At 38.4% G+C, this 18,310-nt stretch overlaps 1 protein-coding gene across 1 annotated transcript in view; it reads right to left on the bottom strand.

Annotated features, from left to right (window-relative positions):
• The window catches only part of PEX1 (peroxisomal biogenesis factor 1), a 1,694,243-nt gene that overhangs the window by 1,419,975 nt on the left and 255,958 nt on the right, over positions 1-18,310 (bottom strand). The window contains exon 5 of the mRNA XM_044067676.1: positions 12,801-13,582. Coding sequence (XP_043923611.1) covers positions 12,801-13,582 — 782 coding nt within the window. The remainder of the gene's footprint in view (positions 1-12,800; positions 13,583-18,310) is intronic.

The raw sequence follows: 18,310 nt of genomic DNA, 5'->3' as shown, positions 1-18,310 counted from the left end.
TAACATTCAAGATGTTTTAAAATATTTTAAATATCTATGTAACCATCTCATAGACAGTATGCAGCGAATAAAGTGTTTCACAATTACATACTATCTTCCTATGAATACTGCTACTTATATGCATACGAGTAACAAAAATGGCACGCATGTTTAGTGTTTAATAATGAGCGATATGATCCCATTTGAAACACTTGTATGTATAAATGCATGCTTAAAATAGGGATCAAATTAATAAAGATATTAATATCTACACATAAGCTATTTAGCATAATTATAAATGCACAAAAATAATCATTCAAAAGACTACATCTAAAATTTGTACAGCGTGTGCTTCTAAATATCATAATATCTGTGACAGCATAAATCATTCAAAACAGATATGTGCACACGCAAAGATGTTAATAACAGCGATATTATAAACATAAAAATATATATGAGACTAAATGTGCAAAATCAGATGAAATGTGTGCTGGATGAAAGAGGAACACATGGTATATCAGCATCATTCATAAGTAGCAGTATTCATAGGAAGATAGTATGTAATTGTGAAACACTTTATTCGCTGCATACTGTCTATGAGATGGTTACATAGATATTTAAAATATTTTAAAACATCTTGAATGTTACATGCAGCAGCAGTTAAAGTGGGGTGAAATGTCATTTTAGAACATCTCTATTGTACACTGTTTACAAAATGTCTGCATACATATTTTAAACATTTTAAACAATTTAAAACATTTTAAAATATATTATATAATATTTTATATTTAGTAGGATGTGGTATCAGAGTTGTTTGAAGCGTTTTACTACAAAAGTGATGTCAGTTTAAATATTTTATGTATAACAGGATGTGACATCAGAGTTGACTTCAGCATGCCTAAACAGGATGTGACATCAGTAGTTGACTTTAGCATTTTGCTATAAAAGGGATGCTAGTATGTTTGTTTGTTTGTTAGTGGCCTGATGAAGATTCGTTGAAAGCGCTAGCCCTGTGTTTTAATTACTTTAATAAACGTGGTTTCTACTGGACGCTTGGATTTATTTTTACATGCTGGTTGCGTGTTTTTTCTACAAGCTATTGCCCAGTGGATGAGTAGGTTCGAATGAACACTCCATGGTGATTTTGACTCTTTTTTATTGGATTAAGAATTCGCAAAGTAAAGCTGTTTATAGGTTACAGCTTCGTTTCTTTTTGTGGAACATTTGGTTACCTCCTGTGACTGACTTGAATCGAACATAGCAAGTATACTTCCCACTATTTAAGCCTGTTTTTTTGTTGTATTTAGATAAATAGACTACGACTGCATCTGTAACAGCTTAGTTTTAAATACACTCTGTATAGAAGTAATTTACCGAGTCATAGGTCGGTTACATGTAAATCCGGCTACTGATCTGCTCTTTTTTGTTTTCTTTTTTTCTAGCCTTAAATGATTACATATTGGATATCCCTAGCTTAAAACTGCAATAGTTGACTATAATTAGCCAGGAAATACAAATATTAATATACTGCACTGAACTTTAATGATCAGAGCACTCTACCATATGTGTTAGCATGCTTCGTCTGTTTTGTACTGTCTAACTTGTTCTGTTTCACCCTTCTGCATGATTTTATAACAATTGTGTCTTTTTTCTCCCTTCTTTTGCTTCCTAGCTCTCTCCCCAACAACTCAACTATCTGGTACCCCTGAGTATGGTGCAGAAACATCACTCCATATTTGAAAGCTGATCCCAACTCTCAAACCAAGTGTTACTCCTCCTGCAAAGATAGTATACTAAGTATGCAGATAACTTCCTTGAAATTTAATAGACACTTAACTATTCTAAGCTAACCTGTATTATAAAACACTGCTTGTATTATCGGGAAAATCCCTGTGGTGAGCACATTATCACGGATGCCAACTACCACTTCCCGCCCTGCCTTTCCTCTTACTTTACTCACTTCTGACTCACTTTTTAATTGTTTTTATGTCCTTAAAAGGCCATTGTCTAAAGGTGTTATTTGCTTACTTTTGCCTTGTCTCCTAAGCTCCCAAGTCATATAGACCTAACCCTTTTATTAGAACTGTGCATACTTTTCACTCACCAACTTGGCTTAAACTTCTCCTAAAATCTGAAGCATCTGATTGTTTTCTGTGTTTTCCTCCATTCCAGGTGTAGCCCCACTCCATTCGCCCTCGCTGCGCTCGGGCTCACTTCACTCCCCTCCCACCCCCATATCATTTACTTTATACCTAACCATTCTGTCCCTCCCACCCTGTACTCCCGCCTCTTCCTAGCTTTCCAAGTATAACCTTAAAACCTTCTCCTCTACTTCCCTATACTCCAAAGGCTCCCCAACTTCTCCTCCTAGACATATTATAGATTTCTCCACTTTCTCATCTCCTCAGTTAAACAACCCTACTATAATATACTTATCCACCTACTACTCCAGCCTTTAATACTTTTCCACTTAACCATGAATATCTCAACTCTCTCAATTCTAATCCTGCCTCCAATATTTCTCCTTCTCACCCTTACATCATATACCACACATCTATCCCCATTTCTAAAAGATCCCACAAATCCCCACACAAATAGCTTCCCTTCTCCTCAGCTATCTATGACAATCTCTGCATCTATCTTTCCTATAAATAACCTGTTTCCTAGAATCAAAATCCCCCACCCCCACTCCTCATCAACCAAAAGTAAAACAAAATACCTTACTCACTATTTACTAAAAATTAAACCCTACTGCCACTCTAAACTCCTGCTTCTGTCAGGAGACATACATCCTAACCCAGGACCAACTCCCACTACCAGTATTAGTACCTCCCCATACCTATGCCAATCAGCCATTCCACATTTGTCCTTTTACTCAATCAATACCAGAAGCATTCTTAACAAAGTAAACCAACTTCATGTATGGATAGCTAACCACAACCCAGATGTCATCTCCCTAACAGAAACTTGGCTAAAATCCTAAAACCTAGATAAAGATATTCTCCCCCAGGATATAATATACTTCGCCTGGATCATCAAAAGAAAAAAGGATGTGCAGTTGCTATTGTCTACTCAAACAACCTCACACTTACAAGTAACATACAACCTATCCCACTATTTCCACCAGCTGAATTACTGACAGCTAACCTCAAACTCAACAACTACACCACTATTACAGTGGCTGCTATCTATATTCCATCAGGGGATAACATTCCTTTGCTGGAAACCATTCTCTCCTACTTTTCCCTCCACATTCCTAATGAAACCATCCTTCTTGGGTATGTAAACATTAACTAGTTAATACTTAGTAACTCTAACTCTCCACATCTTATCACCCTATATGGCTTCTCCCAACTAATCACTCAACCAACCCACACTAATAACTCACACACAACTAGCTCCCTTTTAGACTGGATTCTAGTTTCTAATCCCTCTAAGTACCAGAACCCAGAAACCCTACCAACCACACTGAGTGACCACTCCCCAATAAAAGTGCTCAGATATACTCCCCATTACTCCAACCCACATAGATTTATTACCTGCCACAAACTATCAAACTTCCACCCCGAAAATTTTAATACTCTCCCAGAGTTAACTGGTAAATCCACTCCACACTTCCACTAGATGAAGCAGTCCAAACTTTTAATTTAACCTTCCTTACCATCCTAAACTCACTTGCTCCCCTCCATAAAGTACGCATAAAATCTAACATATCTCCATGGCCATCAAAAACTATGTGCATCCTTATGAAAGCTAGGGACAGGTCCTGGACAAAATGGACAAAAACTAAGTTCCCTGCAGGCCTGCAAAGATATAAAGAACTCAGGAATCAGACAAAAAAACTCATTAATAAAAACAAGAAAGACGTCTATTACAATCCTCCAACAGATTTAAAAGCAGATCCAAAAGAGTCTGGAATACTATAAACCAAATACTACACCCTTGTAATCCAAGCTTCCCTAATCCCTGTCCAGACAAAACACCTAAAGAAACAGCCAGCACCTTCAATACCTACTTGATCGTATCTATATCTAAACTAATCAACCCTAATCCTAACTCCTCACGAACCTTCAAATCTCTTCTAAATCTGCTCTAACTACTAAACATGCTCCTACTTTTTCCCTTAAACCTGTTTCCACCTGCTATATCAAAACACTACTCTTCAAGCTAAAACCATGCTCAGTATCAGCTGATCAAATCCCCTCACATTTCATTCATATAGCAGCTGACTCTCTTGCACTCCCAGTCTCTATCCTAATCAATTGCTCTATCTCATAGTATAAAGTTCCCTCTATCTGGAAACAATTTTTCACAGTACCTATACATAAAGGAAGCAACTCCACAGACATAACCAATTTTAGACCCATCATTATCCTCTCCTCTCTCTCTAAAGTTCTGGAAAAATGTGTACACAAACAAGCCATGCAATATCTTACATAGAAAAATCTCCTCACATCCACTCAACATGGTTTCAGACCTAAACATAGCACTACTACAGCCCGATTATCCTTCCTTAACCCTACTTCTCTAGCCAGAGGCAACCATAAATATATCTTGCCTATGCTTAGACCTCTCAAAGGCTTCTGACACAGTCTCTCACTCTCTTCTGTTGGATAAACTGTATAGCCTTAATTTCTCCCCCTGATACTGTTGCATGGTTCTCCAGCTACCTTACTGACAGGTTGCAATCAGTGAGATGGCACTCTGCACTATCCCCTCCTCTCCCAGGTTAAATGGAGGTTCCCCAAGGATCTGTTCTAGGGCTACTACTTTTCAATATCTTTACAAATCTACTCCATACCTCTTGCCCTGTCTACCCTAGTTCAATATGCTGATGACTCTACAGTAATCAGCTTTGCCAACTCTCCCTCTGAGCTCTTATCAGCTACCCAGCAATCATTTAACTCAGTTGAAACCTGGCTCTCCAATAACCAGCTCATCATTAACCCTAAAAAAACTAAACTGTTACTCTTTCTTCCTAAAAGTGCTAACCCCATCAAATCCTTCTTTTCCATATTGCCCCTTAATAACACTCCCATTGAAGTGGAATCCTGCACAAAACTCCTTGGCATCACCATCGACGACCACCTTAAATTTGACTTACATGTTAATAATTGTATCAGAAAAACCCACCAGAAATTAGGGCTCCTGTACAGAAACAAGAAGTTTCTGACAACTGAAGCCAAGATTACTCTCTCTCATGCTTACCTCCTACCTACTCTAATGTATAACTCACAAATCCTCACACACTTTAACTCCTCTCTGCTAACAAAACTGGAGTCTTCTTACAACAAAGTAGCTAGATTTGCAGCCCAACAAACATACAAATCCCATCACTGTCTCTCTCTAAAACACCTAAACTGGCTAGAACTACCCCACCAGCTTCTCCTCTCTCAGCTCCAGTTCATCCACTCTATCCTATACCAGCCCTCATATTGTACAGTTCTATCTCCCCTCATCTCCCAGTATTCTCCAACCAGATCCCTGCGGAGCTCTACCCAAGACCTACTACAAATCTACAAACCCAAGACCAAATCCGGTCACAACAGATATAGCTACCATCCTTCTATGACTTGGAATAAACTCCCTCTTGAAATTAGAACCCTCACACATCCTAAACAATTTAAGACAGACAACAAAGAGTTTCTAAAATGTCACTGGAATTGCCACTGTACTCACCCTCCCTAAATTATTTCCCCCATCTAATTTGACAACACACTCCCTGCTCTCTACTTCGCCACACTAATCCTTATAACCGACCTTCTCCACCTGATCTGCTAACACCTTTGCGGTTCTTTGATAATACACACACTGTCTAACAAAAACTCTTAATACACACACTGTCTAACAAAACTTTTAAAAATATGCTATCTAATACCCTACATCCTAAACTTGTACATCTTATTCGTCTTATAACCACTTTCGTGAAAATTTTCTTGTAGATGCTTTAATATGAAACTCTCTTACACTAAGTAATGTCCTAAAAGCATACTTCTTAGCCTCAATGAAAACATTTCTGAAAAAAATTTATCATATTGCATAAACTATGTATTATCGTACTGTTATTAATTGTTTTTAAAATGTATAACTGTCTAATGTATGGAGCTTTTCTCCCCGGGCCTCCGCTTAAAAAGGGCTCTTCAACTCAGTCGGACATACCCGGTCAACAAATGTAAAATAAATAATAAATAAATAAATATCCTGCTTTCGCTTAACAAAGCTACCCCAGGTAACCCACACTGGACAACTGGACACCAGCCGACCAGCAGCTTACTGACCCACAGCACACATCCCTCCCACCATTTGCATGGGTCTCTGGTGTAGTTCGTAGTAGACAAGATCTTCAAACTTATCAGTGGAAAATAACCATTCCCACTTTGCAACATTAGTCAACATGACAGAATCACCTAGAGCCATATTTCACACTGTCAAGTGCCTGGCTCTGCCAAGGCATGCAGTTTCTGATCCATATTCTGTTTTGAGGATACTGTGCACCAAAGTAGATACCTAAAGCAATTGGTCTATATAACTTTCCCTCCTATAGGGCATTATCTATAGTATGTGCTGCTCCCCATAACTCCATTCTTGGGAGAGTTTTGGATGGAAACACTCAGCATGTTTTTCGGAGGTGGGAGGAATCTCAGAGAGAGAGAGAACATGCAAACTCCATTCAAGCATTGGCCAGAGGTCAGGATCAAACTTTGTACCTTCTGCACGAGAGGTAAAGACTTTAACCATTATGCGAGTTGGTATACTCAAATTACATGTGAATACATATATATTTTTTCATATGTATACATTTTAAACTTTCTGTTTTTCTTGTATGTTAGTTTTCATCTGTATTACATAAGTGAATATTTTTTTCTTTCACTTCTGCAGTGTCTCCAAAAGTTCAAGCATTATTAGAGTACTACCCCGGTAAACAAATACAAGTAAACAGAGACCATAGAGTACTACCCCGGTAAACAAATACAAGTAAACAGAGACCACCGAAGAACCCTTGTATGAAAACTGGTGAAAGAAAATATAAATGGTCACTGCCACTCAGCAAAGTATCTTGAGAACGAAAGCAATGGACAGAGATGAGTGCGGCATGGGAAGGCAAACAGCAGAACGAAGAAACTGTACACTTCCTGATAGGAGTAGGGCTCGTTTCATCATCATGTTCAGGTGGCAGCCAATGAACCCTAGTGACGGTGAGGGTTTTAACTGTCATTTTGCAGTGTTCATTTGTCCATTGGAATCACAGTGAAGTCAATGAAAGTAGTCTCTCACCTTATCAGTGATTTTCTAATGGAAGCAGACAAGGAGTCAGTCACTGAGATAACAGAAACACCCAGATTCCGAGCAATCACAAATCAGCTGAATCTTCTGTTAAGTCCAACTGGCAGGGCACTGAAATGGTAATGATTAGCTCCTGTCCAAAAGCACAGACATTTCCTGGATGCTTTAGCAATCCTAATGTGCAAACAGGTATCTTAGAAATATAAACACATCCAGGCAACTTCCTGACAGCAAAGAAGGACTGCATACAACATGACTATCTGGAAAGTACAGTTGTTTAAATAGACTTACAGTAACAGCAGATGTTTGAATGGTCACTGCTGCAGTAGCCGTAGCTATATGGGTTATATCCTGCTAAGGATATAACAGCCAGCCAGCTTCCTAAGCTTCAGGGCACCTTCTACGCATTCAGTCAGCTCAAGCTGAGCTGACTAAAAATTACAAGTTTGGGCATGCAGTCCTACAGAGCTCTCATGCCAACAGAAAGAGGAAGGGTAAACCCCAGACAAGGCTAATGCATGGAAAAGTCCTCACCCTAGCAACACAAACATACAAAAATAGGGAAGGTGGAGCGGCTACTGCACAAGTAATCATTCGATAACCTACTGTCATGTTAAGTTTACTTATACAACTGTACTATGTTTATCATATGGATCACTACTGCAGTAGAATTAGCTATGTAGGTAGATTACCATAGCTTAGACTGACTTGGAGGAGGAAGGACGAGGATCCAGGACCCCCTGGAGAATGGCCCTAGCAAATCCTGTTCTAGACCTGGAGAAGTTTACAGTGCTTTGTAAAAGTGTGCAGAGAGGACAGAGTTGCTGCTTCTAGAATACTGCTAGAATCTAACGCTTTCTAAAAAGCCAGAGATGATGCCAAAGCCCTGGAAGAATAAGCCTTGATCCTGCCTAAAAGGGTCTTGTTATGATGGGTACAATCATGAGACAACCATTTGGAAATAGTGAGTCTGAAAAAAGTTGTCTTTTTTATTTATCATCACAAGAAATGAACAAATGATCAGAGTTTCAGAAAGATTTTGTTCTGTCAAGATATCACCAGAGTTGTCTGTGGACATCCAAGGTATGAATTATCCTTTTCCCCTCATTTTTAGGTTTTGGAGCTTGACTCAAAGTAAACTTAAATACCACTTTATTCCTAAAAGAAGGATTAGTTCTTAAGGAAATCTTATCTTTGTGGAAAATGATAGAAGGATGATCACCATAACAGCATGCAACTCAGATCCTCTTGAGTAACACGGTTTTCCAAGTTAAAAAACTTACGTAAGCCTTATGAGCTGGTTCAAATTGATGAGAGTTAGTTTTTCTAATACAAAACTGAGTTCCAAAGGAGCCACCTGTTTCCTAGGAAGCTTGGTATGCAACATCATTTTCCAAAACAATTTTACATGAGATGGCTTTGAAAAAGCGGGGATCTACGGGTAGACATGCCAAAATGACCAAAAATTTGATCTTGATGGAAGAGTAAGACAAGTCACAGGACAGTAACTCACACAAAGTAGAATCAGAGAAAAACTACCCCTGAATGGGTAAGAATTCTTTTTCCTGGCACCAACTAGAAAAACTTTTCCATTTACAAAATATACTATTTTTAGTAGCAGGTTTTACTGTTTCCTTTAACATCTGCTGTTCATTCTTAGAAAAAAGGTGCAAAAGGGTTTTAAGATTTTATCATCCAGGCACTTAGCAGCAGATGTCTGGGGTCAGGATGTATGTATCAAATGCCCCTTGTCCTGTGTAAGTAGGTCTACTCTGTGAGATAGCTTGTGGTAACTGCCACTGGCCATTTCCAAAAGAAGAGAACCACTGTTGCTTGGACTAGAAGAGAGTCACTACAGTGATCTCTGGAGAGTTCTTCTGAATCTTCAGAAAGACCTTGGATATTAGCTTATGTACCACATCAGTGTGGTGTTATCTAGAATCACTGGCAGGGGTCCCCGGGGCCATAACTTGTTGAGAGTTGAGAATTAAATGCCAATATCTCTTTAATGTTTGTGTTTTTGTCCGTCTTTTTTGTTGCATAGACTTTGGACTTTTATCCCCATAAACATTGCTCCTTGAGGTGTCTGTTGGAACAGACTGTGCTGGAGCTGACATGGAGAGTGAAATATCTGGATTATGATAAATTTGGAGTCTCCACCCCAAAATAAAATCTCCATTTTCACAAACTCCAAAACTGGAATCTGGAATGTCAGGAAATGTTGATGTTAGAACCATAGAGACTGCAGGTACGATTAGATTTTTCTCATCTAATCCATAGTTTTACAATAGGGATTATGAGAATCACAGATACCCTGAGACCCCGAAGCCTGAGAAATTCCCTGGATGAGACATTAGTCTTGAGTAAAAAAAAATCAGGAAACATCTAGTTACAGATCCAAATTTTTCCTGTGGAAGCAAAGCTCTTTGAACTAGGGTGTCCATGAGACACAGCAGGAAAACAATCTTGCAAGGAGGACTCAAACAAGAATTTTGCATGTTCTCCTGGAACCCCAGTCTCAGCAGAAAATCTCTTACCCAGACAAGAGACTCATGACACATTGAAAAAGACTCTGCAAAGATAAGCCAGTAGTCTAATTACAGAAAAATAAGAATACATTGCAGTCTGCGTTCAGCTATCATAGGAGCCAAACACTCTGAATACCACTGGAGCAGTGAATAGACAGAGAACCAATAATGTGATCCAGACACAGAAAACCTTAAGTAACATCTGTAATCTACATATATAGAAATGTGATGATATGCAACTTTTAAATCTAAGGTTGTAAGAAAATTCAAATGGGGACTAAGGGGTAGCAAGTTGTGAGGGGATAACATTTTCAACTTGAGCACAATTAGAAACTGGTTCAGAAAGGAAAGGTCGGTCCAGAACTGGTCTCCAAGAATTTTCCTGAATAAGACCCTTCTCCTGACTGAGGAGGAAGGACCATTCTAACCTCCCCTGAAAGATCAGGTGCTAAATGGCAGGAGAAAAAAAGACAAGTTTGATGTGGTGGATGAGGGGGAATCCCTCAAAAAGGAAGGAGAGACTCCCACTGCCATCTATAACCCTGAAACATTACTTTAAGAAATCATCTGTTTGAAATTATCAGTTGCCATAGAGAGAACTGGATATTCAGACTTTTCTGAAGGATTAAGGGTTTGCCAGGGTGAGACCTGAAAGGGGAGTCCTGCACAGAGTCATCCAGACTTATTAGCCTGTCCTTTGTTCTGGGGGTTCCGCTTTTCTTTTTGGAACCTCTACGTTATTGCTTTTTAAACATTTGCTTACCAGCAGTTTGCTGAGTTTATTTTGCTTATTAAAGGTTTTAGGGGAAGCATTAAATCCCTTGGCAAACTTGGTGAAAGAAGACTTGAAAAATGTGAGAAATTCCTTGAGTCATTTAATGCACAAGGCTGACAGCACCAATCCCCAAATGTCAAAAGGATGAGCTTGTCCACATTAATATCAAAGAAGCAGACCCCAAAGACCAACCCCCAACTTGAGGCCGAAAGAAACCCTGAGGTAGACAGCATCACTATTGAAACAGTAAACACCACAAACATGGGTCAGTGTCAAAAAGTTCATCCTTAATGGCTATAGTCCCAAGACTAAAATTAAAGTTTTGGCTGTAACGGTTGTCAAAGTCAATACCAGAACCTGTAGACAACTCTGGCCTCCTCAGGACCAGTACCTGAATGTAGGACAACAAGGGCTGGGGAAACTGCAGAGATAAGGAAGGTAAAGAAGTGCTTCTATCCTTCATGGTATTGTAGGGGAACAGGCAAAAGTCATCTTTATCTTTACAAAAGCCTCCTTCCTCATCCTGAATGCTTTATGCAAGGATTACAGCAACTTCTGGAAAACCTCGTTAATGAAACATCCAACTCTGTACGAATTGCAAAAGTCATTACTGGGCACACTGCGGGTGCGGCAAAGAGCACTTTCTGGCTGATATCAAACATTGAAACAATGCTAATTTCATGAACTTTAATCATAATTTGACTTACAAATGGGGTCCATTCCAGTCATGATATTAGAAATCCAAAAGATTTGGAGAAATTAAAAAGAGGATTACAGCAACTTTTGGAAAACCTTGTAACGAAGCTGTAGAGGCCAGGAACTCTCACTTCTAAATCAATTACTGAAAAGGTGCTCTCATTTCTGACTAGCTTAACTAGAAAATTACCAGCCAATACTTGACACAGTGGCCCAAGTAGTATTATCAGCTCACAGCAAGAAGTTATCAGGTGTGTTTCTCAGCTGGGGCACCTTATGCATGGAGTCTGTAAGTTGTCCCTGTGTTTACTTGAATTTTCTCTGGGTGCTCTGGTGTCTTTTTCCCACAACATAACTGGCCACACTAAATTGGCCATAGGTATGAGTAAGCATGTGTGTGTGTGTATGTGTGTGTGGTATGGAATGACAACAGCTGCAGGGCTAGCCACCTCGAAGGAGTGCACATGGGCTACAGACAATGATCACTGTTGATGTGATACCCTGATCCCATGTACAAAGATGGGAAAAAGAGGGTTGTGGATTGATGTACCAAAGTTAATCTTAGTCTCTCAATGCAAAGGCTTGGAGAGGAATAGCTCAGTCTGTCAGACCAGTCAACCTTGTGTTTTTTTTTTCTTTTTTTTCTTTTGTCTGTATCTTTTCTCCATGCATCTGGGAATCTCATTAATGACTACTACTAATTTGGCTTTTGAGGTAAGCAGAGCTGTACCACTCAATGAAAAACAACCGAAGTGAGTTTTCCATCCTGAACAGTTATCACCAATGAAACACTTAACTTATGGGGCAAAGGCATAACAAATATCAAATGAAGCAGATAAATGCCCTTCTCCTTAGCAGTACATAGAAATGGTATCTTAGGGCAGAATTTTATGTCCACACTTACACTCACCATTTTTTAACCTTTGAGTCTCAGCCTAATGGCAAACTTCCTTTTTTTCCCTTCCACAAGAAACAAAAACAAATAATAAGCTGCAGAGAACGTGGAACAGAGAAAACACAGCATAAAGTAATAAAATTGCAAAATAAATTAATTATAAACTGCCCTAAATGAAGAAAATTAGGAATCTCTGACATTTAAGTTCCTGAAAATGCAAATGAGCAAAACTAAACAGAAAATACTTTCAAACTGTGAAGCTTTTTTGTCACAAAATGAATGACTTTATATAAGCATGACATGAGGTTATTTTCCATTTCTTGCTGAATGCACATTAAGACCGAGTAAGACAGATGTGGGGAGGACGCTCAAATGGCAGAGCATTATGGGTAAAAAAGAGGGGGCTACTAGTTTCAGAAACTAATATTGTGGTCACTAAAGACTTGCAGCTTCAGTCCTGCTGCTGTCAAGGAAAGGCCTCCTCATTCCAGACTGGGTACCCACTGACCAACAACTACTACGCATGTGTACAGCTCTAGATATTTCAATAAACAGTCAAACGGAACAAATCTGCCTTTAATCAACATATCAAGTGTCTGCACAAATGTGAGTTTTGAGCAAAAAATGCTGGAATGAGTCTTACCCAGATTTTTCCAAGGTGCACAGATGCAGAATTATTAAGATGCTTTACAGCACATTTCAGGTTGTCAAGTTCATGCCACACAATCCGCACAAAGCAAGATTCATTTTCCTTCAAACTGCTATGTGGTGCTGATTTAATTCCTTTTACTGAGCTTTCACTAACTTTCTTTTTATTTGACTCTAATCGTTTCGACTTAGATTTTTCTGCTTGCTCCTTAGGCGACAGAAGTTTACTCATTCTTCCATAAGTCACAGTGCATCGACATTTTGAACTGTCTGGACCTTGAGTCCATGGTGTAACATGAACTGTATGATAAACAGAGTTCAGAGATGGGTTACTGAAGTCTGCATGAATGGGAATGGATCTGCATACTCGAAATGCAGAGTCAACTTGGAAAAAACTTGAAAGAGTGTCTCTTAGTTTATCCACTTGGTTTTGATCTGTAACTTGTAAATGTTCCTCTGTCACACCACTAAAAAAACTGCTTACACGACTCCATATCCCTGAAAATATATTTGCACTTTGCTCACTGTGAGTTTCTAAGGTCATTTTTAAACCAGTTTCTTTAGTGTCCAGTGTTGCAGATGGCTTTGGGACAAATGGTTCCTGCAAATTAGGTTCTGTGGAGTCACTATTTAGCTGACCTTTACCAAGACTTTTAGAAAATCCACTGAACTGAGATGAATGTAAAACTGAAGAGCTCAACTGTCTTGGCTCTGTTGTCACAATGAGTTCTGTGAAAGGCTCTAGTCGACCATAAGGTGTGGCTGGTACGAGAAAAACTAGAACAAGAAAATACAGAATCAGATTCAACTGATGCATGCTTAAAATCAGTTTAGTAAACAGCTATTATACCGTGTTTATAACACGTTTAATAAATTCATGATTTTAATCATTCCAGAACAATACCTGATCCCTGAATGAATAAGCAGCTTCTTCCCAAACCTATTAAATTCACTATAAATGTAAAGGAGTCTATAACCAAAGATCAGAAAAACAAACATCAAGTCCCAAGACATCAAATTAACATAAACCTACCGCACGACATCTATGCTGACAAAAACAAAAGCATTTTTTTTTTTGCAAAGGGTACATCATGCATGGAATGCTTCAGCTCCACAGCTTCCTTACTTGGGAACACCAATTCTTTGGCCATGCATTTGCAGAGACAGGACAAACAACACTGGGAGAAAACATGCTCCCACTCCCCATCTACAGTTTTTCATTGTTTAAAGTGATCAAACTGCACCTGCATTTCAAAACGTTAAACAAATAAACTCCCCCCCCCCCCAAAAAAAATTCCAGTGCACACACAACCATCTCCTCTAAAGCATGCAGTATGATCCATGAACCTGAAATAGCAAAAATCCACAGCGCAAAAAACACACTTAAAACGTAAGGATACACTATCTACAGAAGTCAGTGTTTCTGGTCTAGTATTTACAGGCTCAAACATTAAATGGAAATGCAATAAATGCCCTTAAACTAAATAATGAATACTTCCTTGTTCATAGCTTCAGCATGACTATGTTCACAGTATGAAGACGGACAACATGGACCCCTATTCAAAAAAAAGAACCGTACACAGAGAAACTAGCATAACAAAAACAGAAAGCCAATAAAATATGACAAAAATCAAAACTGTCAAACTAAAATTGTTAAAAAAGCAAATGGCAATATTTAAGATGTGTTTTTTTTTGGGGGGGGGTCTAACCCATTGTGCCTCCCACATTAGGGCTTTCATCCCCACACCTCTTTACTTTAATATACTGAAGCTATATAAATTCAAATAACAAGGGACTGGATAAATTAACAAATATGGCAGCAGCAATAATACACTGCATATCACTTACCTTACATGATTGTTTTCTATCTCTACTTCAGAATCATGAACAAGCAAGCACTAATACAGGCCATACCAGTATAAGCATCTCACAAATTACATGGTCCTCAGAACACACAGTGCTTACAATGTGAAACTATTACACTGCACTGGCAGCTTTTATAGCACAGATTCTGCATTACAACTTTTGTAATGCCAAGGAGGACAATTCAAGTTTTACTTTTTAAGTTTAAAACATTTCAGAGATCTGGATAAAAAATGTAATTAATATAAATGTTCTCAAAAGACTGCCTGGGATGGAAAAGAATTAATATTCATGGTAAATCTTTCTTGGAAGAAGGGTAAAAAAATAGGGTGCACTGATGAGCGCCTGTTAAAGAAGGTCAGTATAGCCAGATTGATAGTTTACACTGCACTCGTGTAAAGAATGACTTCTTAAACACAGGCACTTGTATAAACAAATGAAATCATGATTCGTCCCATTAATCCAAAAGAAAGAGGAAAATTCTGCAGCTACAAGGAAGAAGAATCAGATGATGGCCGTGAATGGTCATTCATAAATTATTAGCCCTGCATCGGCAAATCAATACCAGCCATAACAATAAGAAAGGGAATTAGGGTACTGACAAGGGGTTTCATCAATCAATAGTGTAATCTACCCACTGACTGATACGGTCATAACACCTGGTACAGCACAGACAACTAGAAAGACTATACAGTTCATCTGCTCATTCCCCTGTCTACTAGATAAGCTTCAGAGTCCAGGCAACATACAGGTTAATTTTCCAGTTTTTCAAGAAATGTTAATTTTTTCAGAATTTTTCAGTTCTATCGTCTTTTCTCAGACTACAGCTTACCTCATGCATGGTGTTCCATAAATTCACTGATCTGTGAAAAGCCTGTTTTACATTGAACCAGAACCAACCCCATTCTATTTTACTGTTTCCTATGCACCACTTTTTCTTGCACTATTTCTAGTGCCCTTTTCTGCACTTCTTTCACCTTGTCTAGTTTTCTACCACTACTAACTCTGAAGCACTTGCTCATTCTTCAAGACAATGCTCTGCTCCAGTGCCGTACGATGCTTACATAACACGCATGAACATATGAAACTACTAGCAAATCAGCAACAAGTCCACCTTGTTTGCTTTGCTGTCAGAGCCAGCCCCTGCTGTCAGCCACATATAGCAAATTAAATTTAATTTTATGTCCACCCACACTACATACGTTCAAAGCCTTATTACTTGCCATCACCATAACAAATATATATTACACACACGGACACCCCACACACACACAGTCTAAAGAAATCTTTAACTTCCTTCTATGTCACCTCATACACTTCCAATCACTTAACTTTAGTTCTGTAACTTGGCTTTGCACAGGTCTAAAAGCCTAGACCTACATTCAATCATATTCTCTCTCTTGTTCCTTGTAAATTGTCTCCGTTTCTTTATTCTACCTATAATCTATCTCATGAAAAGTTTTATGCATTATGATGGTCCACATGTTAAGCAAAAATTTAATTCTCTTCTTTAACTATGCCAAAATGCCAAGCTATATTCGAATACAATGCAAACTTTAGCAACACTTCTAAGTAAACTATTTCATCTTGCAGAACAACCTAAAATTATGCTTGCCTTGGCAGTAGCATTTGTAATCTAAGCTACAGAATTCATGGTTAATGTAATGCCCACATCAAAGTCGTTTTCTTCAACTGTTTTATTTGCTGTGTGTCACCCCTAATCTACATGTCAAAGTATGGCTGCTATTACCACAGTGCTTAGATTTCTAAATTATAAGAGTGGCTGCCTCTCTATCCATTTCAAGAGAGCCTTGTTAAGGCAGTTGTCATTGTTACCTCTATAACCATTCATCATGTGGACGGCACAGTGGTGCAGCGGTAGCGTTGTAGCCTCACAGCAACTGGTTCTTTGGTTTGAATCTCAGTTGGAGAGCCTTCTATGTGGAGTCTGCATGTCCTCCCTGCATTCGTGCAGGTTTTCTCAGGGTACTCCAGTTTCCTCCCACGTTACAAAGACTTGTGTCTGGAGCATTTCTCCCCAGGCCTCTGCTGAAAATTGGCTTTGTTCCATGTCAGACTTTCCCTGTGAACAAATGTTAAAATAAATTAAAAAAATAATTCAGAGTTTTACAGCCATCTTAAGGAAGATCTCCAATAAGACATTGTCATTCATATACTGGTGTCACCTACCAAAGGACTGACTGGATTCTACTATCCATTACCAATATCAGCAACACAAAAAACAAACTAGTATGACATCTAATATGCATCTCTACTATAGTTTCATTTGCAGAAGAAATCCTTAATCATTCTATGAAGGTTTCCACAGAACCAATTATGCACCAAATCATCCATCCTAACATCCAATCCTTTAAGTTTCTGCATTATTCACTTTTGGGCTCTGAGATCTTGTTAAATCGACAGTATACAACATTCATCAAAGTCAAGCTACAAATTATCAAAGTCACACAAGTATAAAAGTTTAATTAGATCTCCACCCAGATAAATTCCTTCAGGTCTTTATTAATTACTGTCCACAACTTCTTCTCTGGTCGATAAAAATATGCCAGACCTGTACATAAAACTAAAGGGACTAAAAACATTTTCACTGGTTGTATCTTACTATCCATACCTATAAGCAACAGCTTCCAGTTTCCCAGTTTTTGTATGATCTTTTATTTAGTATCTTCCTACATATCTTTAGCTGCCATAACAGAAGCCTTTTTAATCCAGACTCCTAAATACTTCAACTTACTGTGTGTCCCTGTAAATATGGGTAAAGTTGAACCGATTCATGTGTGGGTACATAACTTACAGTGATAATCATTGTTTGACCTTCTTTAATTTTAAACCTGAAAAGACCTGAAACTGTCTCAAAGTTTCAAAATACTGAGATATCCTTTTCTGGATTTATCAGGTAGAAAATAATATCAGGGGGAAAGAGGGCACTCCTGCCTGGTTCCTCTGTTCAAAACACAACTTAGCAGAGAGGAACCCTCTCACTTTCTTGCCTGCAGCCCTTCATATAACCTCTAAGTTAACCTTATTATAGTATCATGGAATGCAAATTTTTCCAGTGCCTTACTAATAAAATCCCAACTTATTCTGTTGAATACCTTCTCTGCATCAAGACCCACCAACAACAGTGATATTTTATTACATTCTGCTTCCCTCTAGTTCATCACTGCTCTATGAAAGTTCAATTAATGCTGGCAAATCCTGACCACAAAACTACATGGATCAATATCTACCAATTTTGGCAAAACGTTTGCCATTCTTTTAGCTAGTTTAGACAAACTCTTTATAATCACAGTTTAAAATTGAAACTGGCTCCGACAGGTCTTTACTTTATTTGGGTAATACAGCCATTACAGCTTTCTTGCAAGATGTTGGTGCTTCCCCCTCTTTTAAAATACTCAAAACAAAATCTTAAAGATCTGTATCACTTTCTTTTGTTTTAACTTCCAAACTTCCACAGGAATATCATCTGTCCCTGGAGACCTTCCTACAGACTGATTATACGTAACCATTTTTCTCTTATCTTCTCCTATTGTAACTATTATTTGTTGAGCCTCATCTGCCTCTAACTTTGGCATAATTAAGTCTTCCATAAATCTTTCCATTTGTGCTCTTATTTGATTT

The sequence above is a fragment of the Protopterus annectens genome, chromosome 3.part1 (genome assembly GCF_019279795.1).
Source record: "Protopterus annectens isolate FY-2018-M chromosome 3.part1, PAN1.0, whole genome shotgun sequence".
NCBI classification, from domain to species: Eukaryota; Metazoa; Chordata; order Ceratodontiformes; family Protopteridae; genus Protopterus; species Protopterus annectens.
This window is presented reverse-complemented; position numbering and strand designations above follow the sequence as displayed.